Genomic DNA, 25441 nt, shown 5'->3' with positions numbered 1-25441 from the left:
GTTCCTGAGGGACACTGAGTCTGGGACCTTAGATGGTGAGGGGCCTGGGGGTCAGAGGAGCCAGGCAGAATCCAGGACTCTTGAAGGGGCAGGGTTATATCTAGAACCCCATTAGGTGTGGTGGGGTGAGCTTGGGAAGTTCAGTTACTGGTCTGCTAGAGAGTTAAGTGGTGCTACTGTCACCTGATCCAGCATCAAATTACCTGGGTCCAGGTTTCACTTGGAAGGAAGTGAAACTGAGCCTTCCCTTGGGCCTCCATCTGCCTCAAGCCTCTGGGTGAGCATTACTCTAGATGTCTGGGAGGACACTACTGGCTAGAAAAAGGCCTTTTACTAGTGATCCTCAAAGACTCTCTGTCCCCAGGCCCTCAGCTATGGCCCTGACCCCATCTCTGGGCCTTAGACCCCACCCAGAGCCCCTCAACCATCCCCCTGGAGCACCTAGGGACATTGCTGGATCCACCATCTGCCCCACTTCTGAAAAGGAAACAATCAGGTAGGGACTGGGGCTTTTGAAATTTGGGTCCTAAAGGGGTGGCGGCAGTAGCAGGGGCACTTTGAGAGTTAGAGGTACTATAGCTATGATCACCTGGGGATGGGGGAGGGGGAACTGGGATCAGGGATAGGCTAGGGTGGATAATGGGCACCTAGGGTCACCCAAGGTGACACCCACTCTTGAGGCCCTGCCCACCCAAGGGTCTGCCAATGCCTTCAACCTCCCAGGCCAGATCAAGCCCAGAAACCAGGGCAGGACTCTTTGGACCTTCCGGAGTACTTCCAGGGTGGCCTGAGGGACACTGAGCCTAGTGCTGGCCACCTCAGATTGCCAAAACCCTCTTCCTACAAAGACCCTCCTGGAGGCAAACACTGTGAGGTGAGCTGAGGTGATCCAGGTCTTTTGTGCCCCCAATTCCTTTCTTTCCCCTAGAATCTGGCCTCCACACTGGGGATGAAGTAATGATTCTGGAAAAGTGTTGGGTACCTGTGGAGAGGGGGTACACTCTAGAAAATTATTCTTTACCAATCACCATAGAAGTGTTTCAAACTGAGAGACAATTATTTCATGATTGGCCCTGGCGGAGCCTCATTCCTTGTGGGGGTATCCAACTCCATCATCCCCTTCCTGTTGAGACCTCCCCCCCGCCCAGACCCTGCATGTTCAAGTTTCTAGGAGCCTTGGAAACCTGGAGACTTTGAACTACAGGTCCTCAGGCTTTGCTCCACTGGGAAGGACTACAGGTGGGAACAGCCTTGGTAGAGACCCAGAGGTGGACTCTGCTGCAGAGAAGCATCTGGAAGGCAGGAGTCTGCAAAAGAGTGGTGGCTATGAGAATGGGGCAAGGTCTTGGTTGGCCCACCAACACTGACTCAGCTCCCTGTTCCCCAGAGCCCCATCTCTGGCTGGGAGGTATTGGAAGCGGAGCAGGACAGCCTGCATCTTTGCCTACTGGGTCTGGGCCTCCAGCTACAAGATCTAGAGCAAGGCTTGGGGCCCTGGACATTGGCCCAGAGTGAGATGGTCCAGCTACAGGTGGGCAATGGGAGGCCAAGGTGTGGGAAGGTGGGCAGGGCCTCAAGAGTGGGTGTCAAATCCCTGGGATGGAAAATGGGTTTATTCTGTTCTAGGTGTCTGCATAGGAAAGGGGGACAAGTAACTCCAGGTCCCAGTCCTCTGGTTCCCCTGGTGTGCATGGGGGGTTCGGGTAGTGGTATCCAACTATGTATTCCCAGACCCTACAGGCAGACTTACATGGGGCAGCTGAGTGTGTGGATGCACTGCTGGTGTTCAGTGAGGGACTAGCACAGCGGAGTGAGCCTCAAGCCCTGGCATCCCTGCAGCGAGTCCTGCGGGCCCTTGGAGCCCACCGAGACAGCATCTTCTGGCAGCTGTGGCAGCTGCAGGCCCAGCTGGTCAGCTACAGCCTGGTATGACCCACTGTGGTGGTCCCCAGCCCTGGTGCCAATTTCACAACCTCCATGACTTCTGTCCTCTGACCAGGTATACCAGGAGGCTATCACACTGGACCAGGATTTGGAGGTCGAGGTGGACTCAGACTGTCCAGGACCTGGTGGAGTCTGGGGGCCCTGGGCACCCAGTAGCCTCCCCTCTCCCGCAGAGTTAGAGTGGGACCCAGCAGGGGACATTGGGGGCTTTGGACCCTTGAGGCAAAAGACAGCCTGGACACCAGGGGCTTCCTGTGAGCTGTGTGGCCACAGGGGCCCCCAGAGCTGGGGACAAGGCCCTGAGGTGAGAGCAGGTGGGAGACATCCCCATCCAGGCACCCACAAGACACCTCTGTTCACCTCCTAGCAGGGCCCTTCCCTTCCATGGAGGTCTTGCTGGCTCTGTTTCTTCCTCTGTCTCTCTCAGTGTCTCTTCCTCTCTTGGTGTCTCAGTGTTTTCCTCCCTCCCTCCTTCTGTCTCTCTTGGCTTCTGTAACTTCCTCTATCTCTTTCTGTTTTCCTCTCTCATTTGTCTATATATAGACTTCCTCATTTCCTCTCATTCTCCTCCTTGCTCAATCCACTACAGCCATACTAGCCTCCAAATTCACTCCCATCTTAAAGCCCCCAGATGCATACCCAGCTTGCCTCCTTGCTTCATTACACTCTCCTCAAATGTCACCTCTTCAGAGAGGCCTGCTCTGGTTTCCAAACATTATCACTATTTATCCTCTTTATTCCCTAATGACACTTAACCACATCTTGACATTCTACATTTATTATTGGGTTGGCCATAAAATTTGTTCAGTTTTTTCAGTAAAATAACACATTTTTCATTTTCACCAATAACTTTATTGATTTGGATATTTTGAATATATCAGCTATCTCCCCACTTGGTATAACATTGATTGTTCTCAATTGATCACTATCGAGACATTAGTGAATGATCACTATCAACTTCAACTGGTCTCCCTGACCGTGGAGCATCATCCAGTGAGAAATCTCCAGCACGAAACTTCACAAACCACTTTTAACATGTTTGATTAGTCACAGCACCTTCTCCATACCCTGCACAAATCTTTTTTTTTTTTTTTGCATTTCAGTGGCATTTTTACCTTTCTTGAAATAATAAAGCATAACATGCCAAAAATGTATATTTTCTCCCATCTTCAGTATTAAAATGTCTATGTAAAAATTCATCAATTTTGATAAAATTTTTTAATGCACGCTGATATGACAAAATATAATTTAACATAATTGTTTCAAATGAAATTAAAGACAACTAAGCGCTACTGGAGCCATCTTATGGAAAAAAGCAAACGAATTTTTTGGCCAACCTAATAATTCATGGTCTTTCTCCTGGTAGAATAAAAGTTCCATGGATGCCAGGACTTTACCTGTTTGCATTGTCACTGTGTCCTCAGCTCTTGGAACACTGCCTGACATGTAACAGAAACTCATTAAATATTTGTTGAATGAATGAATAATGTTTCTCCTCTCAGTTTCTTTGGCTCTACCCCTCTCTTTTTTTCTCTTCCCAAGGTCCTTCTCTTCCCCCAGCATCTTGCCCTTTCCCAACCTTGTGTCTCTTTGTCACTGGTTCTCCCAAGGCCTCCACACCTCTCTCCATAGGATGTGCTCATGTTGGGTATCAGCCACCAGAAACACTTAGGAAGTCACCAAAGATGCTCCTTGCTCCAGAAGTCTCAGGTGAGCTGGTTTTCAGTCAGGTATATTACTTGGAAATCTTGACAGCAAGTGACAGAAACCCAACCCAAATTGAATTACACAAAAGAGGGGATGCTCTTTTTTCATGTAACTGAAAAGTTCATTTGCTGTTGAATTCAGGACCTTAAATGCTATCAGGGCGCAGTCCCTCCCTCTCTTGACTCTACTTCTCCAAGGTGCATTTCTCTTCAGCAAAATGGCTGCCCCAGCAGCTACACACTTTCTACTGGTTTACCCACCCCAAGAGAAGGAGAGTGCCACTCACCTACTAGCAGCCAAATTCAGGGGCTGATTCCATTCTGTGTGGTGGGTCTTGGCCTACACTCTGAAGCAATCACAGCAGCCAAGCTGATGGAAGGCTCTGATTGGCAATATATGGGTCACAAGCCCAATCATAGAAATGGAGGTGTCCGGTTAGTAGAGTAGGTAGGTGTGACATCCCACACACGTCAAATTGAGCCCTTGTTACCAGGAAAGGGGGAGTTGGCTGGAGGACAGGCACAGATAGACATCCACTACACTTAGAGATAGTGCAGGCCAATGAGGGGTCCTGGGGATTGATGGAGTACCAGGAAAGGAGGAGAAATAAGCCCAGCCCTGTAGGTCTATAGCAGTAAGCGAAAGTCCACACTGAAAGTCATTTCCATCCATTCTGCTATTGGCTGCTATCTACCCTTAGAACACGAAGAAGCAAGTATCTTCCAATCTCCAGGATGTGATGATGCTGGAGGTAGATTCTGGGTAAGATGCCTGGGATATGGGTTTAGGGGTATGGGGGACAAGGCTTATGATGATGGCCTAATGTATATTTAACACATGTATTTCCCTTTACAGAGCCCCTGCTCCTATGTCCAGGAGGCCCCTGACCTACCTCCTCCTTTTTCTCCTCTTCCTTCTCCTGGTGGGTGCCACACTGCTCCTGTCCCAGTTGGAGGGTCTCTGCTGCTCTCCTGCCCAACTTGCCAGGACACCTTACTTGGTGCTCAGCTATGTCAATGGACCCCCCCCAATCTGAGTACACAGCCCAGACATATGTAATAAATGGTCATTTGTCAGAGGGTATGTCTTTGTCCATCTGGGGTGCTGTAACAAAACAACATAGACTATGTGGCTTATAAACAATAGAAATTCATTTCTTACAGTTCTGCAGGCTGAGAAGTCCAAGATTAAGGTGCCAACAGATTTGGTATCTGGTTAGGGCCTGCTTCCTGGTTCATAGATGGCTGTCTTCTTGCTGTGTTCTTACATAGCAGAAGGAGCAGGGAACTCTTTGGAGTCTCACAAGAGATTAAGGGCACTGATCATTTCCATGTGGGCTACACCCTCAGACTTAATCACCTCCCAGAGGCCCTACTTCCTATATCATCACATAGGGGATTAGTATTTCAATGTCTGAATTTTGAGGGGACATGAACATTAGTCTATAGCAAAAGGTGTGAGGATATTGGGTGCCTGAGTACTCAGAATCTAGGATATGACCCTGGTATATCTGGATAGCCTCCTCCACATATCCCTTTGCATTGAACACAGAATGCAGAAGTGAATCAACAACCCATTAAACCCTGAGACAAAGATTCAAGCACAAGTAGTTTATTTAGGAGGTGATCCTAGGCATATTGGTAGGGGAGTAGGGAGGTGAGCCAGGGAAGGGCATTGAACTGTTTGCTGCTTTGGGCACCTGAGGTGCCATCCCACCAGGAACCTCTGGGAGACTGTGTGGAACACACTCAAAAGTTATTCTACTCAACTTTCATTGGTTCCTGAAACTGTCAATTCCCTAGAACTCCCAGCTTCTCTTGTCTGTAAAGTCCCCTCAGGCAGAGAAGCATAGATGCTTGCCACAGGAAGCTACAGGTATGCACAGAAAGGGTGTGGTGACAAAAGCGAGCTGCCGACAGCACCTGCTATAGCCCCTGACCTGCATGCATACACATGATCTGTTTAAACATTCTACACAGTGTCCTCCCAGGCTGAGCTGTCATTGGCGCAGGACTATGAAACCCCTTTACTGGGTTTTGATGACACTAAGAGGAATTTCCAGGGCTCAGCCCTAGATTTCAGTACCCAGCTTCAGGTACTTCAGGAAGTATAAGATCATATACTTCCTGGAGCCTCAAGTGTTGGGACAAGAGATGGAACACAATTAGACTAAAAAACAGAGGCAGGAGGCTTACACCATGCTCCTGGGTACGCACTTAAGATAGATCCCCTCTCCTTTAATTCTCACAGCCATCCAATGATATGTCCTCACTTAACAGAATGGGCAACAGGATCTAGAGTGGAAGTCACTGGCCTGAGGACACAATACACAAGGAGCAAGTGACCGAAGCCCAATTCCCATTGATTTGAACAGAAATGGGAATTCATTTTCCTGTGGAAGGGTAGGGACACAGCTGGACCCAGTAGCTCAAATGATAGCTTCACCTCTCAGTTCCTACCTCTGATTTGACTTCCTTCTTATCTGGTGGTGGCCAGAGCATCCCTCAAAACCTTCAAGCATACATCCCACCAATTTGACAAACAATAGGAGAGTCATGCTTCCCTTATAATTTCAAAGTGTCACATGATTTCCTGGGGACTGTAGTCAGCTCTGCCTGAAACATGTGTACTGAAATCGAGGAAGGAGTGGGTCTCTGAAGAAAATTAGGAAGCTGTTACCTTAAGGGGGGATGGACACTGAGGAAGGAGAGTAGGGAAGCAGCAGTTTCTGGGAGACTCCAGGTTCAGGGAGAAGTCAGTATGCAAACCTGGGTCTTTTCTGTTTCAAATGCCAGGCCAAGTCTCTGTTCCCAACAAAAGAGGAGGTGTAGTATCCCTGGAGTCACCACAAATAGGGTGGACAGAGTTTTGGCAATATTGACCCTACCAGTTAGGTAATGGAGCAAATGTGTCATTCATTCATTGAATATTGACTGCGGTAAGCCAGGTCCTGTCAAAGAATAGGGCAATGAGAGTGAATGAGACAGATTACAATTCTTGTCCTTGCCAGGGTGGAGGAGCTGACACCCTAGTGAGGAAGATGGATAATAAATAAAAGCAATAGGTGACATATGTAATAGATCAAATGGTGATAAATGTAAGAAGAAAAACTAAATTGGGCAAAGGGAAAGGGGGTAAAATTTAGGCTGGTTGAGGGAGGCATCAGAAAGACAGTTACGTCTTTATGTTACAATTATGTCATAGAAAATTGTGGTGAGGAAACAAGTCACATGGACTCCTAGAGTAGTGCTGTCCAATAGAAATATAATGTGAGGCTCAAATATAATTTTTAAATTTCTAGTAATCACAAGTAGCTTCCATCTGCAGATAACTTTGTGTGACTCCAGACAGAATACAAGTGGTAGCTGACTTTGGGTGTGCTAATAGCAATCAAGGCCCAACTACAACAGAAGAGTGAGTGTACACTGCCCACACAGTGGGCACACCTTGAGTATCCAGCCTGGGTAATGGGAGGCTGTGCCACTGGGCTCTATAGGACACCTACTAAATTAGGCAACTTACCAAGCCTGGGAGATGTAGCAGCTCTACCTAATACATAAAAACAAACATAAGGAGGCTGCCAAAATGAGGCGACAAATAAACATGGACCAAATGAAAGAACAAAACTCCAGAAAAAGAACAAAATGGAAACAAGCAAACTACTAGATGCAGAGTTTAAAACACTAGTTATAAGGATGTTCAGTGAACTTGGTGAAAATTTCAACAGCATTAAAAGGGGCATGGAAACCATAAAAAAGAACCAGTCAGAAATGAAGGATACACTAATTAAAATAAAGAATAGGACTTCTGCCAAGATGGAGGCATAGGTGGAGACGCCTTGCTTTGTCACACAACCAAGTTTAGAGTCAATTAAATATTAGCAACAGAAAACACAGCCAGAACACAGAAAATTGAACTTTTCGGAAGTCTGTTAACAACAAATTCTTCAGCCTGACCAGCAAGAGGGGCGAAACCAGCAGCTGGTGGAGCGGGGTTGCACAGGAAAACTCGGTAAGATGAACTCAGGCACACGGAACCCAGGCGCAGGGTTGCAACGGGTGGACCTAGTGAGCAACCCAGCAAGTGACCGCGGGGAACCAGCAAGGGAGCAGGGCCGAGATTTGACTGTGGTTGAGCATTCATGTGCAGATAGACCAGCGAGGGAGTGGGCGGTTAGACAGGACCCAGCAGGCCCCAGAGGCCAGCGGCAGCAGAGGGCGCCCCATTTCCCCGCTCTGACCACGCCCCCACATACAGCGTCACAACCCAGCGACCTGGGAGTCCAAGACTCCGCTCCTCATACTTAATTGGCGCAAACAGACCAAAAATGGCTCAAGAAGATCTCAAAGCCCCAGAGCCTATAAATCTAAGTGATGAAGAAATAGCAAAACTCTCAGATGCACAGTTCAAAAAACTGGTGATCAGGATGCTCACAGATCTGCTTGATTATAGCCACAAATTAGACAAACATATGAAGGCGAAACTAATTGAAATGAATGGAATTGTACAGGAAACCAATAGCAATGAAAAGGAAACTGGGACTCAAATCAATGGAGTGGACCAGAAGAAAGCAAATAATGGCCAAACAGAAAAGAGTCAAGAAGCAAGAATTCAAAGAAATGAGGAGAGTCTTAGGAACCTCCAGGACATCTTTAAATGCTCCAACATCCGAATTATAGGGGTACCAGAAGGGGGAAAGGAACAGCCACTAGTGGAAAACTTATTTGAACAAATAATAAAGGAGCATTTCCCCAATCTGGCAAAGGAAATAGACTTCCAGGAAATCCAGGAAGCTCAGAGAGTCCCAAAGAAGTTGGACCCAAGAAGGAACACACCAAGGCACATCATAATTATATTAGCCAAGATTAAAATGAAGGAGAGAATCCTAGAAGCAGCAAGAGCTAAGGGGACAGTCACCTACAAAGGACTTCCCATCAGACTGTCAGCTGATTTCTCAAAAGAGACCTTACAGGCAAGAAGGGGCTAGAAAGAGGTATTCCAAGTCATGAAATCCAAAGACCTACAACCAAGATTGCTCCATCCAGCAAAACTTTCATTTAGAATGGAAGGACAGGTAAAGTGCTTCTCAGATAAGGCCAAATTCAAGGAGTTCATCATCACCAAGCCCTTATTATATGAAATGTTAAAGGAACTTATCTAAGAAAAAGAAGATAAAAAAGATGAACAGTGAAAGGACAGCAGACTCACAATTATCAACAACCACACCTAAAACAAAAGCAAACTAAAAGGGCAGCTAGATCAGGAGTGGAAACATAGAAATGAAGATCTTAAGGAGGGTTAGCCAACAGGGGAGTGGGAGGAGGAGAAGGTACAGAAAATAAGTAGCATAGATGATAGATAGAAAATAGATGGGGGGGGCAAGAATAGTATGCGAAATATAGAATCTAAAGAACTTGAGACACATGGTCATAAACTAAAGGGGGGTAATGGTGGGGATGGGGGGTAGGGTGGAGAGGAATGAAGGGGGGAATAGAACAACTTTAATGGCATAATCAATAAAAAATAAAATTAAATTAAATTAAAAAAAGAGCAATATACAGGGAATCAACAGTAGACTGGATGAAGCCAAGAATCAGATCAGTTATTTGGAATATAAGAAAGAAAAGAAATATCCAATCAGATCAGCAAGGAGAAAAAAGAATTAAAAAAATGAGGATATTGTAAGGAGCCTCCAGGACTTCAAGCCTACCAACATTCACATAATAGTTGTGCCAGAAGGAAAAGAGAGAGAGCAAGAAATTGGAAACATGACCAAAAAAAGTCTTTAATTTGAAGGAAATAGACATACAAGTCCAGGAAGCACAGAGTCCCAAACAAGATGAACCCAAAGAGCCCCACACCAAGACACAACATAATTAAAATGCCAAAAGTTAAAGACAAAGAATGTCCTCCTCCCCTGCTCCTCCCCCACTCCTCCTTCTTTTTTAACAAAGAGAGCATCTTAAAAGCAGCAAGAGAAAGATAGTTACCTAGAAGAGAGCTCCTGTAAGACTGTAAGCTGGTTTCTCAAAACAAACTTTGCAGGCTAGAAGAAATTGGCAAGAAATATCCAAAGTGATGAAAAGCAAGGAGGTTCAACCAAGATTATTCTACCCAGCAAAGCTATCATTAAAACTGAAGGACAGATAGCTTCCCAGATAAGAAAAACCTAGAAGTGTACATCAGCACCAAACCAGAATAATATGAAATTATGATAAAAAATATAAACAATCAAATGGCCAAAAATACATATCTATCAACAATTCAATCTCAAAAACAAAGTAAACAAGCAGAACAGAAACAGTCATGGATACAGAGAACTTTTTTTTAAAAATAATTTTATTTATTTATCTTTAGAGGGGAAGGGAAGGAGAGAGGGAGAGAAACATCAATTCGTCCCCTGCCTTTCATTCGTCCCCTGCTGGGAACTGGCCTGCAGGGAACCGGCCTGCAGGGAACCGGCCTGCAGGGAACCGGCCTGCAACCCAGGTATGTGCCCTGACTGGGAATTGAACTGCGATTGTCTGGTTCGCAGGCCCGTGCTCAATCCACTGAGCTACACCAGCCAGGGCCAGAGAACATTTTGATGGTTGTCAGATGGGAGGGGGAGTCAGGAAGATGGGTGAAAAAGAAGGGATTAAGAAGCACAAGTTGGCCCTGGCTGGTGTGGCTCAGCGGATTGAGCGCGGGCCTGCAAACCACACGATCGCGGTTCGATTCCCAGTCAGGGCACATGCCTGGGTTGCAGGCCAATTCCCAGCAGGAGACACATGAGAAGCAACCATACATTGATATTTCTCTCCTTCTCTCCTTCCCTTCCCCTCTAAGGAAAAATAAATAAAATATTAAAAAAAATAAAAACAAAAGAAACACAAATTGGTACTTACAGAATAGTCGCAGGGATATAAAATATAGCATAGGAAATACAGAAGCCAAAGAACATATGGAAAATGGTATGGGGATTCCCTGAGGGAATGTGGGGGATGGAGGCTGGGTGGAGGGGGGCAAAGAGTTAAAAATGGGGACACATGTGGTAGTATAATCAATAAAATATAATTAAAAAACAAATACAACTTAAAATTTTCTAGTTGTCACAGTTAAACAGTACAAGAAGGTGATATTAACTTTATTATTTTATAAAGATTTTATTTACTTAATTTTAGAGAGCGGGGGAAGGAGAAAATGAGGGAGTGAAACATCTATTCCAGAGAAACATCAATAGTTTGCCTCTAGTACCCACCTCAGCCAGGGACCAAACCCACAACCCAGGCATGTACCCTGACTGGGAACCCAATGCTTTGCAGGATGATGCCCAGCCAACTGAGCCGTACCAGTAATGGCGAGGGTGACTTCTTGGTGAGTAGGGGTGTCTTCAAAAATCCCCAAATGCAAAAAATGTTTAAGACCTCCAACAGGAAAGTAAGCACATCCTAACTTTATTCCCTTTATTCAACAGTCCTGAGGGTGGAAGGGTGGAGGAATCAGGGCTCCCCCTTAGAACCAGTAGGTATTAGAGGTTTTGAGGGGTCTTTAAATGATTGCCAGGATGAGACCCCTTAGTACTTTCCTCATCAGTCCTAGTTTGTTCCAATTAATAGAAGGAAATAGAAGGAAAGTTTTCCAAATGGAGATTCGGGGCTTCTCACCGCCCATCAGAGCATCTTCTCAAATTCCTCAGCAAAAAAAGTCTACTGTTATCAAAGTTAAACGCAAAGAGAGTTCAGGAGCCAGGGGTCAAGAGAAGGGTGTTTCAGTCTCTTTCATTCCATCGGAGGTGGAAGCGTCCTGGTTCCCCATGCCTTTGAGTAAATAGCTCTCAGCTTGACCTAGTCCAGACAGCTAGCGACACAGGCCACCTCAAGCTCCCATTAGGGAGTCCGACAAATTACCAGGAATCGAACAAGGTCAAGCATCTCTCTCCCTCTATCACGGTGGTCTTTGGACTCTCCGATTCCCCCAATCCATCGAACTAGTCTCGTCTCTTAAGACCTCTCATCTTCCATCCTGCGGGTTCCCCGGTTCCCCCGCGCCACTGGTTGAACTCTTCGGCCTGTCACTATTTTTTCGGCGGGGTCTCTGATGACCTCATGGTGTCAATCCGGCTCCTGGAATTGTCACCAGCCTCAGGGAAGTTTCCAGGGCCCGCCCTGCCGCTGGGCTCCTCGGTCTCTTTCCGTGGGCGCACGAAGGTGCCCAGGGCCGTGGCGTGGCCAGAACGAAGCAACTGGAGCTGGCGCCTTCCGCGGCGGTAGAGGTATTCAATGCGCAGTACATCAGAGCGTGGCAGGGAGGCTTGCTGCCGGAACTCCGCTCGCACATGCGCCTCAGCTCCTGGCTTCCCGCGCCCTGCGCGCAGCAGCTCGCGGTACAGGCTAAGAACCTGCCTTTGCAGCCGGCTGGGCCGGCTCATCGTAGAGCTGGGCCGCCGGTGCGTGCGGGTAACAGCCCAGGACAATGGGGCGGCGGCAGCACAATTATGACAGACAAAGACGCAAGAAAACAGTCACTTCCGCTCCTATCTCCAAAACCTCCCCCTTGAGCCTCCTGGTATCCGGCGCTGTCACTCCCTATTGGTTGTCTTTGTGGTTACATCACAGTGTTGCGAGTAAGGGGCGGAGCTGCTGGCTCCCCCAACCCCCGCACAGGGAATCAGTGTCCTTGAGAAGACAGCAGATCTAGGAACTAGGAAGAGGTGGAGGGATTAGGGGACTGGCGGTTCTCATCTAACTCCTGCGTCCTAAGGAGAGGAGGGAGCTAGAGGTTGGGACACTGATCTGTCGTCCCTTCTGGGCGCGGGGGGCACTGGTAGAGAGAAGACGGGCACTAGTTGTTTTTTGTTTGTTTTTTGCTTATTAAAGCAATATCGGGAAGCTTCGTGTGTCCCCACCCTTAAGGCGGATGTATGTCGGCGTTCCCAGCCCTGAGAATATGCGGAGAAACGTGGTCATACGGTGAAGTGTTGGGGCACAGTGGACAGGACAGGCTTCTCCGTACTTCGGGAAGACAAGCAGAGAGAGGGTGTAGGTTCTAAATTCCCAAAGGTAGTCTGTGGCGCACCGAGTTGGAATGGCCCCGCCCCCTTCTGAGCAAGGCGGAGTCGGGGTCGGGTGGGTTCTGGGCTGGAGGAGGGTCCTCACTAGCTGTTAAAGCCCTGGCATGTCTGGAGCACGTCGACTAGTTTGGCACCCCGAAGTCCTGGGAATATCAGGTACTGGTTGCAATTCCGTTGTTGTCCTCACAGGCTGCCAGGAGGCGTCCTCCTACTGTGGGGGAGGCCCTCAGGGCCAAGGGCCCCTTGGGCTTTACCTGGAGCGTGGGAACCCCTCCATGGTAGCCCCCTGCCCTCTGTGCGGCGTGCAACCACAACCCTGCATACCTGGACCGTTCATCTGTGGAGTGAGGAGGCAAGTTAGGGGCGGGTAGTGGGGCTAGAGCCCCAGAGTCAAGGGGATGCTCGGAAACCACTGTGAATCCTGCCAGTGTCTCTATCAGAAATATGTCTCTAAGCCTTTGCTAGAGGTCTGGAATTTGCTTTAAAATCCTCCAGCATGACTAAAACAAAAAGAGTGGGAGGAACAGATGAAAATAATGGCAAAATATTTGTAACCATAACACGGTTTCATAACACTATTCTCTCTTTTGTGATGCTTGAAAATTTCCATAGTAAACACTTTCCTAAAAGAGAGGTTTAAAGAAAAAGCCTCTGGATAATATATGACACAGTATATTAATATAACATGCAATAAAATACGATGCAATTGATATTTTAATATAGTGTCACCCAAAATTTTTATGTAATATATTTATTTAAAATAATGAATATTTAAAATGATTTAAGCATTTATTTTAAATGATTAAATCCTCACCAACACTCTGACAAGATAGAGCAGCAGTACTATATACTATACTAATTATGCATCTTGCCTCCTACTGATAAAGAAACTGAGGCCCAGAAACATAACATAGTTTGCGGAGGTCCACATGGCTGGTAAGTGGCAGAGCCAGGTTTTTGACCCCAGGGGTTCTGACTTCATGACCTGTGTTCTTTTTCTTTTAAAAAATCTTTTCTTAGGGAGAGGGAGAAATCAATGTTTTAGAGACATCGATTTGTTGTCCCACTTATTTATGCATTCATTGGTTGATTCCTGTATGTGCCCAGACTGGGGATCGAACCCACAACCCTAGAGCATCAGGATGATGCTCCAACCAACCAAGGACATGACCTGTATTCTTAACCACTGTGTATACTGCCTCCACAATAATAATATTAAAGTTGCAGCAAGAGCGTAGACTTACTGAACACTTATATGCCAAGCATGTATTCTCAAAGGTACCCTATATGGTGGGTACTATTAATACTACTTTTTGCAAATGAGCAAACTGAGGCACAGAGAGTGGTTGAGTCCCTTGAGCAAGGTCACATGACATTTAAAAGACACAGTTAGGGGTCTCTTGATCCTTTTACCAAAGGCTCTGGTGTAGTTTACCTGCCAGGTTGTGGCAGATATCCTAGCTGTTCTCTCGGTGTCCCATCTTCCCACTCCTACAATTAGCCTCGAATCCCTGGTTGGATTCTGTTTCTCTGTGTGGGACTTCAGGTTTTTCTCTTATAAATACTATCCAGTTTGTCTGCTCAGGTTTCAGTTTTTCTGCTGCTCTCTGGCTTCCATGTTCTCTGAAGAGCCACGTATGCTCCACCCTGGCATCTCTCCGCTGATTTCCAACTTCTCCTTATTTGGTTTCTCCCCATAGCACTTAAACATCCCTGAATTTCTATCATTTGAAAATCTTTATCAAAATAAATCAGTCCTAAGACTCTCACCTCTTCCTGGCTGATTTCTATTCTTCCCTTTCTGCATAGACGAGATGTCAATGTGGTGTCTATGCCTGTTGTCTCCTCTTAAACCTCACTCCCCAACCCTGCACCTGGCAATCCAGGTACTGCCCCCCTGTTCCCTGGATTTTGTGATTTCTTTCTTTTTTATTTTTTACAGTTTTAAAAAATATTTATTCATTCCAAGAGAGAAGGGAGGGAGAGAAACATCAATGTGTGGTTGCCTCTCACCAGGGACCCGGCCCACAACCCAGACATGTACCCTAGACTGGGAATCGAACCAGTGACCCTTTGATTTGCAGGTTGGCCCTCAATCCATTGAGCCACACAAACAAGGACAATTTTGCGATTTCTTAAGTCACCAACAGCCTCCTTGGCCCTAAGTCAATGGACATTTAGTGGGCTATTTTATATACTCATTGGTTGATTTTCACCACAGTCTCCAAATATAGTCCCTCCCTTTACCTAACTTTGTTCTGCAATTTTCTAGCCTAACAATGTCTTCCCCAGCCTAACATGAGGTCCAGCTCATTTGTCACCTCTTTCAGAAAGCTTTCACTGATCCCCTAAACTGGGGTCACCTCCTCTGGGCTTCCACAACCTACCTGTGCTTCCCCCATTCCAGCCCTGATCACTCTGACCTGTGCTTTCCCAATTACAGTTTTGATTACTCAGTCAGTGGTAGCTCCTAGGAGCTTAGCTGGTCTTGCAATAAGGTGAGGTCAGTGGGTACTGAGAAGTCCAAGGTGAAGTTTATGTGGGGTCTAGAGGATCTTGGGAGAACAGGTCAAGGACACAGAGCCAATGGAGACCAAGGTGAGATCAGAGGATCGTGGGAGAACAATTCTATGTCAAAAGACTACAGAAGGCTAGTGAGTGGTTACTAGGCCTCAGTGATCTGTGTCAGATTACACAGGGTTTTGGCAGGAATTGAGAAAGTCCCTCACTCCTATTTCCTAATTGGCTCCCACAGCTGCACAGCCATCCCTGAAGCCAAGGATCACTCATGGTTGGAGGGAAGCCCAGCCAAAACAGAGCCAGCAATCAGCAATGGCATGGAACCAGTAAAGATCCTGGGGCCTGAAACCTGCCAATGTGGCTAACTATAAGCACAGGGCATAACAGGCATGGGTGCAAACTCACTGAAGCTATCAAAGGTGGTGAAGAGGCCCACAAACACTAGGCAACATGTGGCACCCTCCCCAGCCTCACCAAATGATTATTATATAAAATGTTAAGGGACTTATTTAAGAAAAAGATCAAAACTATGGACAATAAAATGGCAAAAAAAATACATATCAACAATTGAATCTATGGAACAAACAGCAAACAAGAACAGAGAGAATCATGGATACATAGAGCATTTTGATGGTTGTCAGATGGAAGGGATTGTGGGAGAATGGGTAAAGAGATGAGGGGATTAAGATGTACAAGTAGGTAGTCATAGAATAGCCACGGGGATATAAAGTATAGAAAATGGAGGAGCCGAAGAACTTATATGCATGACCCATGGACATGAACAATGGTATGGGGATTGCCTGAAGGAATGGAGGTTGCTGGATGAAGGGGAAAATCAATCCAACTGTACTAACATAATAAAATATAATTTTTAAAAAGTTTGTTAGTTTTTTATATAAAGCACATATTTTTTATCAATAACTTTATTGACATGGATATTTTGAGTATGTCAGCCATCTCCTGCATGGTAGAATATTGATTGTTCTCAATTTCAATTTGATCACTATCTACTTCAACTGGTCTACCCAAACAAGGAGCATCATCCAGCAAGAAATCTCCAGCACCACTTACAGCCAAGATGGAGGCATAAGTAGACATACTCTGCCTCCTCGCACAACCAAAAGAAGGAAAACAACAATTTAAAAACAAAAAACAACCAGAACTGACAGAAAAAATTGAACTGTATGGAAATCTGACAACCAAGGAGTTAAGACACATTCATCCAGACCAGTAGGAAGGGCAGAGTTGGGCAGTCAGGGCAGAGAGGGCTCACAGCAAAGTGGTGGCTGGCAGACCCAGTGAGGCGGCGGATTGTGGAAGGGGGTGCAGTGCACAAGGCGGCTGGTGGACTGGGAGGTCCCACATTTGATAAACCATGCGAAACTGGGTAGTGGGACAGACTGCACAACCCAGGATCCCAGCATGGGGAAATAAAGCCTAGAATCACTGATGTGGGGATTGAGGTGCTGGGAGAAACTCCTAGCCTCACAGGAGAGTTTTTTTGGAGAGACCCACAGGGTCTTAGAATGTAAAGCCAACCCACATGGAAATCAGCGCCAGAAGGGCCCAATTTGCTTGTGGGAAGCAGTGGAAGTGACTGAAATCCAGCAGAGAGAAGAGCAAGCGCCACTGTTCCCTCTAGGACTCCTTCCCCACATACAGCACCGCAGCACAGCTATGAGGGTTACCCTGCCCTGGTGAATATCTAAAACACCACCCCTTACTATGTAACAGGCTAGTCAAGACAAAAAAAAATGGCCCAAAGGAAAGAACAGATCAAAGCTCCAGAAAAAATACAACTAAAGTGACGAAGAGGTAACCAACCTGTTGTAGACCGCTCTGCCTAGTTTTAGGAATTGTATGTCAATCCCTTGTGGCTCAGGGTGAGAGGGACAACCTCTGGAATGCCAGCCGTAGGAGACAAAGCCTGTCTCTGGTAGCAAACACTGCCTCAGTTTCTCTCCCTACCCCCAAAGCTTGGTCGGAAGTCAATGACGGGTAAGACCCCTCACAGCAGGGGGCAACCTAAGCCAGACTCCACCACTTGGGAGGCCTTCATGGAAGGACTCAGGGGGCTGCAACAAAGAGCAATGGACTCTCACTACCCCCCTCCCAGCCCTGGCTTTGACATAGCCCAAGTCCCCAAGTTCTCTGAGAGAAGCACTTCCTGGCTCTAATCCTCTTGAACCTGAATACCTGTTGGGGAGAGGTGCAGCTCCTTGCCTTGCTAGATTGTGTCCTGGGGAAAAAATCTGGCATCACAAAGACTTGCTGATAAACCTGTGAAATCTGCCTTGCTAAGAGTGCTTTCATTCATATGATAAGGGTCCGAGAGGAAATAAGTATGTCTCCCAAAGTTTCTGCAACTCTCTTCCTGACAGACACTGACTCAGACTCTGAAGCCCTCAGATATCTTTGAAGTGTTATCTACTGTTTGATCCGTGCCACCCTGTATTCCTGTGTATTACAACCCAATAAAAGGCTATGGATGAGGGGGCTTGAGGCCTTTTTCTCCTCAGAGAAACTGGCTGCTGCTGCTGGCCTTTGTCTCCATGGAGAAACTGGCCACAGCCCACTCCTCCTCCCCCAAGCAGATCACATCATATCTCAGTCATAGTCATTCACTCATGTCTGTGGCACCAGGGGGACTCGGAGAAGTCGCCCCCACACCAGCCTATCAGATGCACAGTTCAAAACACCGGTAATCAGGATGTTCACAGAACTGGTTGACTTTGGTCACAAATTAGGTGAAAAAATGAAGTCTACACTGAGTGAAATAAAGGAAAATGTAGAAGGAACCAATAGTGATGGGAAGGAAACTGGGACTAAAATCAATCAAGTGGACCAGAAGGAAAAAAAAATGACCGAACAGAAAAGAATGAAGAAACAAGAATTCAGACTAATGAGGACAGGCTTAGGAACCTCCAGGACATCTTTAAACATTCCAACATTTGAATTATAGTGGTACCAGAAGGGGAAGAGGAACAGCAACAAATGGAAAATGTATTTGAACAAATAATAAAGGAGAACTTCCCCAATCTGGCAAAGGAAATAGACTTCCAGGAAGTCCAGGAAGCTCAGAGAGTCCCAAAGAAGTTGGACCCAAGGAGGAACACACCAAGGCACATCATAATTACATTACCCGAGATTAAAATTAAGCAGAAAATCTTAAAAGCAGCAAGAGAAAAAGAGACAGTTGCCCTCAAAGGAGTTCCCATGAGACTGTCAGCTGAGTTCTCAAAAGAGACTTTACAGGCAAGAAGGGGCTGGAAAGAAATATTCCAAGTCATGAAAGGCAAGGACCTACATTTAAGATTGCTCTATCCAAAGCTTTCATTTAGAATGAAAGGGCAGCCCTAGCCGGTGTAGCTCAGCGGATTGAGCATGGGCCTGTGAAGCAAAGGGTCGTGGGTTTGATTCCCAGTCGGGGCACTGGCCTGGGTTGCAGGCCAGGTCTCCAATGGGGGACACATGAGAGGCAACCACTCATGAGAGAAACACTGATGTTTCTCTCCCACTCTTTCTCCTTCCCTTCCCCTCTCTCTTAAAAAAAGAATGAATAAAAAAAATGAATGGAAGGGCAGATCAAGTGCTTCTCAGATAAGGTCAAGTTCAAGGAGCTCATCATCACCAAGCCCTTATTATATGAAATGTTAAAGGGACTTATCTAAAAAAGAGAAGATAAAAAATATGAATAGTAAAGTGACAGCAAACTCACAATTATTAACAACCACACCTGAAAGCAAAACAAAAGCAAACAACTAGAACAGGAGCAGAACCACAGAAATGAAGATCACATGGAGGGTTAGCAACAGGGGAGGGGGAGGAGGAGAAGGGGGGAGAAGGTACAGAGAATAAGTAGCATAGATGGTAGGTAGAAAATAGATAGGGGGGAGGGTAAGAATAGTAGGGGAAATACAGAAGCCAAAGAACTTTTGTGTATGACACATGGACATAAACTAAAGGGGGGGGGAATGTGGGTGGGAGGGGCTGTACAGGGTGGAGGGGAGTGAAGGGAGAAAATGACACAACTGTAATGGCATAATCAATAAAATACATTAAAAAAAAGAAATCTCCAGCACAAAACTTCACAAGCCACTTTTGACACATTTAATCAATCACAGCACCTTTTTCATACATTGCACAAATCTGTTTTGCATTTCAGTTGTGTTTTTACCTTTCTTGAAGTAATAAAGCATAATATGCCAAAATGTTGCATATTTTCTTTCATTTTCAATATTAAAATGGCTACAAAAATTCACCAATTTTGATTTTTTTAAAAAAATGCATGCTGATATGACATTTGCCACATTACAATTTAATAAAATTGTTTTGAATGAAATTAAAGACAACTAAGCTCTACTAGAGCCATCTTGTGGGAAAAAACACACTTTTTGGCCAATCCAATATCTTCCTTCTGGTTCTAGTTCTGGGCATATGCCCCAGGCCTGTCCAATTAGAGACAAATCAGAGTACCATATACCCTGGCCTCTGTGATTGGTTTAGGAACAGGCAAATGACTTAAACTCGGACAATACAAGCCAGCACTGGGGCTTCTGCTGGAACTATTGATGGCAAAGTGCTCTCTTCCCATTGCGATTGATAAACTGTATGTCATAAACCTAAAGCAATAGGAGACCACCACTGTCCCACAAACACAGAAGTGGTTTGAGAATAAGACTATGGTTGTCTTCAAATATTTCTTCTTCATTTCTCATTGAGAATTGGAATTTTTAGTTGAACATGGCCACCTAGTTGAAGATACATCTTCCAGTCTCCTTTGCAACCAAATGGAATCCTTTCATGAAGTTCTGGCCAGCGGAAGTGAACAGAAGTGGTATGTGCCACTTCTAGTTTGTGCCTTGAAAGGGAGGAAGCCTGATCTCCTTGTCCCCTCTTTTTTCCCTTCCAACTTGTTCAAATGTAGAGTGGTAGGGGACAGAAGATGGCAATACTAAAGGGGAGGCAGAGCCACATGATAGGAGCCCATGTCCCTGACTTGGAGAAACCAAACTGGTTACACTTGGACTATTCATGAGAGGAAAAAAATTTTCTATAAAATTTAAGCCACTGTAATTTTGAGCCTCTGTTTTAGTATTTTGACCTACAGCCTACTTAATATAGAAGCTAACACAGAAAAAGGAAAAGGCAGGTATGAAAGAAACTCAAGTCCCAGTGACATCATTTGAGTCCTTGAATCCAGCCAAGCCTAAAGGCCTCAACTTTACACAAATTAAAGTAGACATTATTCCCTGTTGTATTTGAGATAGTTGGCACCATTTTCTATCAGTTACAACTGAAAATGCTGACTGATACGATGTGGTTCACAGAACATCTTATAACAGGGTTTGGGAGACTCTGTGCCCACCTGCTCAGGCCTGGGAACCTCTCTTACAGGGATGTAGTGTTTATTTGTGGAAGCAGCCACAGTGGTCCTAGAACACACAGTGTTTTCCATCAAAGATAAGGCCAGGGTCACAATGAGCAGGGATGGCAGGCAGGACACAGTCGCCATCACAGGTCTGTGCACAGATGCTGTAGTAGCTTCAGGGTGGATAAGTTAGGCTGCAGGCAGATGGAAAAGGCAAGTGCCTAGGACTTAAAATTTCCCTTCCCCATGGCTGTGAAAACAGCACTGCTTTAAGGCTGCCCCAGCCTTGGGGCCAGGTCCCTATTATGCTAGACAGCTCTGCTCTGTGATGGTCCACTCTGGGGAGATCTTCAGTGTCTCAGGTCTAGCCAGGGAAACAAAGTCTTTAGTCTGTGCTCTCCCAGCCCACTGGGGAACTGGCTTATATAGACAGAAGTTCCTGAAAGGGTCAGGCCAATTTCCCAACCTGCTGGATTGCTCACGACTCAGTTTTCCCAACTCAACTGACAGCCCAAGGCTTAATCAAAAGTCTCTTCCACCTCCCACAACAGACAGCTGATGCCAGCCATAATGGCTGGTGGTCAGACTGACCTTCCTGTATCTGAGAACAGCCCAGCCCTTTACTTAACTCATTGTCCCAATGCACACTCTGAAACCCTGAGGCAATTGCTCGGAAGAACAAGATACTAACCCCTCCCTTGTCCCTCCACAAACCCCACACTTTTTCTTTTAAAAACCCCCATTCTTGCCTCCCCCCAGGGTTGCAGTCAGTCCAGACTCAGCCCACCTGTAAGTGCAGCATCAAATAAAGGCACTTGTATTAGATCATCTGGTTTCTCCCACCCCTATTTCTTAAGCATTTCTAACAGTCCCCACCCCTGGTACCTGACTGGTCTGTCCTCATGCAAATGAGGACACCAAATCCTCACAGTTTGATTGATCCAAAGACACAGTCCAGACTGGTCAGAATAGAGCCACTCTGATTGGTTGGATCTGCACAGCCCCAGTTGGAGGGGGAAAGCCCCAGTCCTATTGGTTAGAACAGGACTCCAGGAAACTTTTATAAGGGCTGACTCAGACTGCAGAATTACAGTGCAGGCAGGCAGTTTAGCTGAGTAGAGGCTTGCAGTCCATTGCAGAGGCTTCTCCATGAAGAGCAGTTTGCATTCTGCTTTTCTTCTTTGAGCCCAGTTAGTCAGCAGGTGTCCTTTTCTTCTTCTTCTCAGGGTTTGCAGAATCCTATTGATTCCCTCCACAATCAGGGTAGCTTTCCATTGATATTTTCCAACTTCCACACCTTTTCAGTTACAGTTCTCTTGTCCTTGGATGTCCCTCCCATACACTCTCCTCAGCCAATCCCATTCATCTCAAGACTTCTCTGATCCCCACCAGGAGAGAAAGCCCTTTCTGTTAGCCCACAATCTGCTCAGATGCATCTCAGGCCTAGCCAGAGCACTCACAGCAAAGCCTGAGGGCCCTCCAAGGGCATCATTGGAATCCCAGCCTCCTATCAGGCTACAGTATAGACTGGGGGCATCACCAGGCCAAAGTGCTGGCCATGGGTATGACATACCCATGACCAGTACTTAGGAATATCCTAAGGAAAGGGTTGGGACTGATATTACCCAGACAGCTGGGTAATATCAAAGGGACCATCTTTTGCCTGTAGGAGTCCACACAGTTTTGGAGCCTTGAAGATCTGAGCAAGCTTCATGGGGAAGCTGATGCAAAAGCCAAGGTCTGTCCAGGACAGTGGCAGGGGGTAGTGACTGGGCCCTCGGCTAGAATATGGTGTCCAGACACAGGTCACAGGAGCCAATATCACCACCAAAGACCTCACACAGCCCCATCAGCCAGCTGTGGAAGGTAAAAGGCACAATTAGGCATACCTGGTTGCCCCAGTCATATATGAGATGCAACATATTGGCTGTGTGCACCACATGATGATCCTCTTATGTAGCCCAGGTCTGGGCCTGGCAGTGCTCAGGGAAGCCAGCAGCATTCACCATTTCCTGTGAAGGAGGAAAGGGCTGAGAAGTCTGAGCCTGCTCCCATACTTCTCAGCAACCTGGACATCCCTCCCAGTTGTGCCACAAACAAGCTATAAGACTTGGGTGAGGAACTTAGCCTCTCTGAACTTCAGTTTCTTTATTTATAAAGTGGGAGGATAAGAGTACCTACTTAATAGCATTGTTGGGGAAATCACATGAATTAACAAAAAGTGCTTAGAGCAATGCTAAGCATATGGTAAATGCTTTATGACCTGAGCCAAGATTAGCCAAAGGCCAGTCAGCTCACAAATATTGAATGAAAAAGCTGTTTGGGGTAAGTCACTGAGAGTTTTGAGCTTGCTCCTTATGCAGCATTAGCTGACTGATACAACTGTGATTAGGATTTAATGAAATGATACAAAGTGCTCAGAATAGTACCTAGCACATAATGAGCACTAAATAAATTCTAGGGCCCCTTCTCTGGCCTTATACTCCTCACGAGTGCTGGGCACACCCCTTTTTAAAGCTTCTGGATGCTGAGTTTCATCACACTTCTGCTTTCCCTATTACCACTGCCTACCCTATAAAGCCCTAGTAGTCTGGCCCCTATCTCTTCTCTGACCTCATCATCTCCTGCCCCTCAACCTCTTGTTCACTCACTCACTCAGCACAAGCTACACTGGCCTCTCTTGCTGTTTCTCCAAGACACTAGGCACCTTCCCAGTCCCTTCACCCTTGCACTTGGTGTTCCATCTGCCTTGCTCCTTCCCAGAGGTTCTTTCACTTACTTCTTTCATATCTTTGCTCAAATATTACTTTCTCAGTGGATTATTCCTCATCATCTTATTTAAAATTCTAAATCTTCTCTGTACTTTGTCTTTCTTTCCTGTTTCACTTTTCTTTATAGTTCTCCTACACACCATGTGATGTACCACTATTTTACTTATTTCTTTTCCCAGAAGAATGTGAGTTCCTCCAGGACTTGCTCACTATTAAACCCTCCAGGGCTTATCCTGCTGCGGGCCATAAAGAGGCTATCCATAACTGTTATATTTACGCAAGTAATACAAATGACTGACTTTATCCAATTTTGTGTACTAGGTGATAATATAAATACAAAAGGGTACTCAGAGCTACCCTTTAGTGAGTCATTACTGTGTTCCAGGCAATGCTCGTACCTTGTTACATACTTGCATCATCTTTTAAACTTTGAGGGGCAAAGAGCTTTCAGGCGGGAGGAGGAAGGCAGGGCCTGGGCGCAGTCCTGCGTCTGCGCACCTTGGTGACGCCAACAAAGGCGTGGTCTTGCTGCAGGCCACGTCTGGAGAGATTGAGTTTCAGACTGAGCAGCCAGGCCACTCGCAGTCTGCACCTAGGAGGTGGATCGTGAGGTGCGGGCAGCTGTGAGAACAGGGCTGAAGGCAGAGTGATGCTGCGTGGTGAGGAAAGCGGCGCACACCTCTGTGGAGGCCTGCACACGCCCAGGGCCGCAGCGCGCACGTCACCTGGTGCTAGGGCTGCAGCGGCTACGTTTGTGGTGCGGCCACATCTAGCTGCCAGCGCGGAAGGCTGTAGGCACGCAGAAGTCGCTAGCGCACGCGACCGTCACTCACGCACAAGGCTGGGCAGCACCCCTTGCCTCCCCCAACCCCCAGCACAGCTTGTAGTGTGAGTGCGGCGTTACGACTCTGGGGCGAGCCGCGTGGGGGGTGAGAGCGAAAGACAAGAAGCGGGTATCGTGGGCAGAGACCGTGGATTGCAACAGGGGGTACTCGGTAGGAGGGAATGAGGAACCAGAAGAATGGTAACGCAAGGTAGGAATAAGGCGTAGAGAGGGAGGCACAGCAAGACAAAGACTATAAGAAAAAGAGACGGGCACAAAAGACAGAACTCGTTAATGAAACTATTGCCCCTCCAGGTCTGGCTGCTTTTCAAGCCTAGTCCTAAATCTTCTCCAAGTCACATCCTTTTCCGCATGGACCCGTCCACCCAGGCCTGAACTTCTCCATTGGTCCTCTCCCATCTGTTCCCTGGTGGCTCAAAATGGAGCTCTTTTGAGCTTCACCTATGTCTGCCAATTCCTGCACACTCACGACAGAAGTCAGGCATCCTCCAGGGCTGCAAGGCACATGCCAAAAGCCTGCCAGAGCTGGCCAGGCCTTGTGGCAGGTGCCACGGTGGCAGCACACATTGTCCAAAAAGTCACTGAAAAAAGGGAGCAGGTCTGCCACTGCATACCATGGCAGAGGAGACTTGGCCACCTCCAGCAGCTCACACTATGCATCCTCTGGGAGTTGAGTGTGCTGTCACTGGGCTTGGGCCTGAGCAGATGGGCCTGAAGACTGGCATCTCTGCCACTTTCCAGGTGTTGGGCAAGGGTGCAAGGGGCTGCTTGGGTTCCCTGGGCCACAGAGTCCACACAGGTAGGCCCTCCATGGCAGCACATGCTCTAGGCTGTCCAATTTTTAGGTTAGTGAGAAACTGAAGTATGTCTAGGTAGAGTTGGAGGCCCTGGCAGTAAATGCAGAGCAGCAGCCCTGAAAGAAGGGGAGTGATTCCAGAATTCTGTCCACTTACAAGGAGGGCATTTGGTTGAGAACACCTGGGGAAGGCGGGTGGTGGCAGTAGGCATCAGACACTCTTGGAAATGTCAATGAAGGGTCAGAGAGGAATCAAGGAGAACATTAATGGTTGGTTAATGCAAGTAGTCATTAGGGATCATAAGAGGGTTCAATAGGAAGTCAGGTGGAGGCTAAATGGAGGGTCAGTAAAAGATTTAATGGGGTCAGAGAATCAATAGTAGAATGATTGGATGGTCAGTTTTAAAAAAAGGAGTATGGACACTGACCAGTGTGG

The 25441-nt window shown here is 46.6% G+C and overlaps 2 protein-coding genes across 4 annotated transcripts; one reads left to right on the top strand and one right to left on the bottom strand.

Moving 5' to 3' along the window:
* Window positions 1-58: 58 nt before the first annotated feature.
* SYNE4 (spectrin repeat containing nuclear envelope family member 4) lies at window positions 59-4710 on the top strand. Of its 3 annotated transcripts, XM_053667611.1 has the most exons (9): window positions 59-277; window positions 365-496; window positions 724-874; window positions 1388-1531; window positions 1732-1926; window positions 2000-2248; window positions 3555-3654; window positions 4352-4413; window positions 4507-4710. In XM_053667611.1, exons 2-9 carry the CDS (start codon window positions 375-377, stop codon window positions 4708-4710), a joined length of 1227 nt encoding a protein of 408 aa, XP_053523586.1. In that variant the 5' UTR covers window positions 59-277; window positions 365-374. The 3 variants fall into 3 exon arrangements, with proteins under 3 accessions (XP_053523586.1, XP_053523584.1, XP_053523585.1); XM_053667609.1 differs by having other exon boundaries at window positions 59-496; XM_053667610.1 differs by having other exon boundaries at window positions 59-496; window positions 3577-3654; window positions 4507-4696.
* A 6361-nt stretch (window positions 4711-11071) lies between these two features.
* SDHAF1 (succinate dehydrogenase complex assembly factor 1) lies at window positions 11072-12157 on the bottom strand. The gene has a single exon (XM_037138441.2). It carries the CDS (start codon window positions 12059-12061, stop codon window positions 11708-11710), a length of 354 nt encoding a protein of 117 aa, XP_036994336.2. The 5' UTR covers window positions 12062-12157; the 3' UTR covers window positions 11072-11707.
* Window positions 12158-25441: the final 13284 nt, after the last annotated feature.

The sequence above is a fragment of the Artibeus jamaicensis genome, unplaced genomic scaffold (genome assembly GCF_021234435.1).
Source record: "Artibeus jamaicensis isolate MK-2021 breed Jamaican fruit bat unplaced genomic scaffold, CSHL_Jam_final contig_470, whole genome shotgun sequence".
Lineage (NCBI taxonomy): Eukaryota > Metazoa > Chordata > Mammalia > Chiroptera > Phyllostomidae > Artibeus > Artibeus jamaicensis.
Note: the sequence above shows the minus strand (reverse complement) of the source record. Positions and strands in the feature narration are given on the sequence as shown.

Excerpts from the sequence above, each read along its gene's own strand:
- SYNE4 (XM_053667609.1), top strand. The coding sequence starts at position 294 with ATGTCTGGGAGGACACTACTGGCTAGAAAAAGGCCTTTTACTAGTGAT. Across the intron at positions 1,532-1,731 it reads GTGAGATGGTCCAGCTACAG|ACCCTACAGGCAGACTTACA; the intron begins GTGGGCAATGGG and ends ATGTATTCCCAG. Across the intron at positions 1,927-1,999 it reads AGCTGGTCAGCTACAGCCTG|GTATACCAGGAGGCTATCAC; the intron begins GTATGACCCACT and ends TCCTCTGACCAG.
- SDHAF1 (XM_037138441.2), bottom strand. The coding sequence starts at position 12,061 with ATGAGCCGGCCCAGCCGGCTGCAAAGGCAGGTTCTTAGCCTGTACCGC.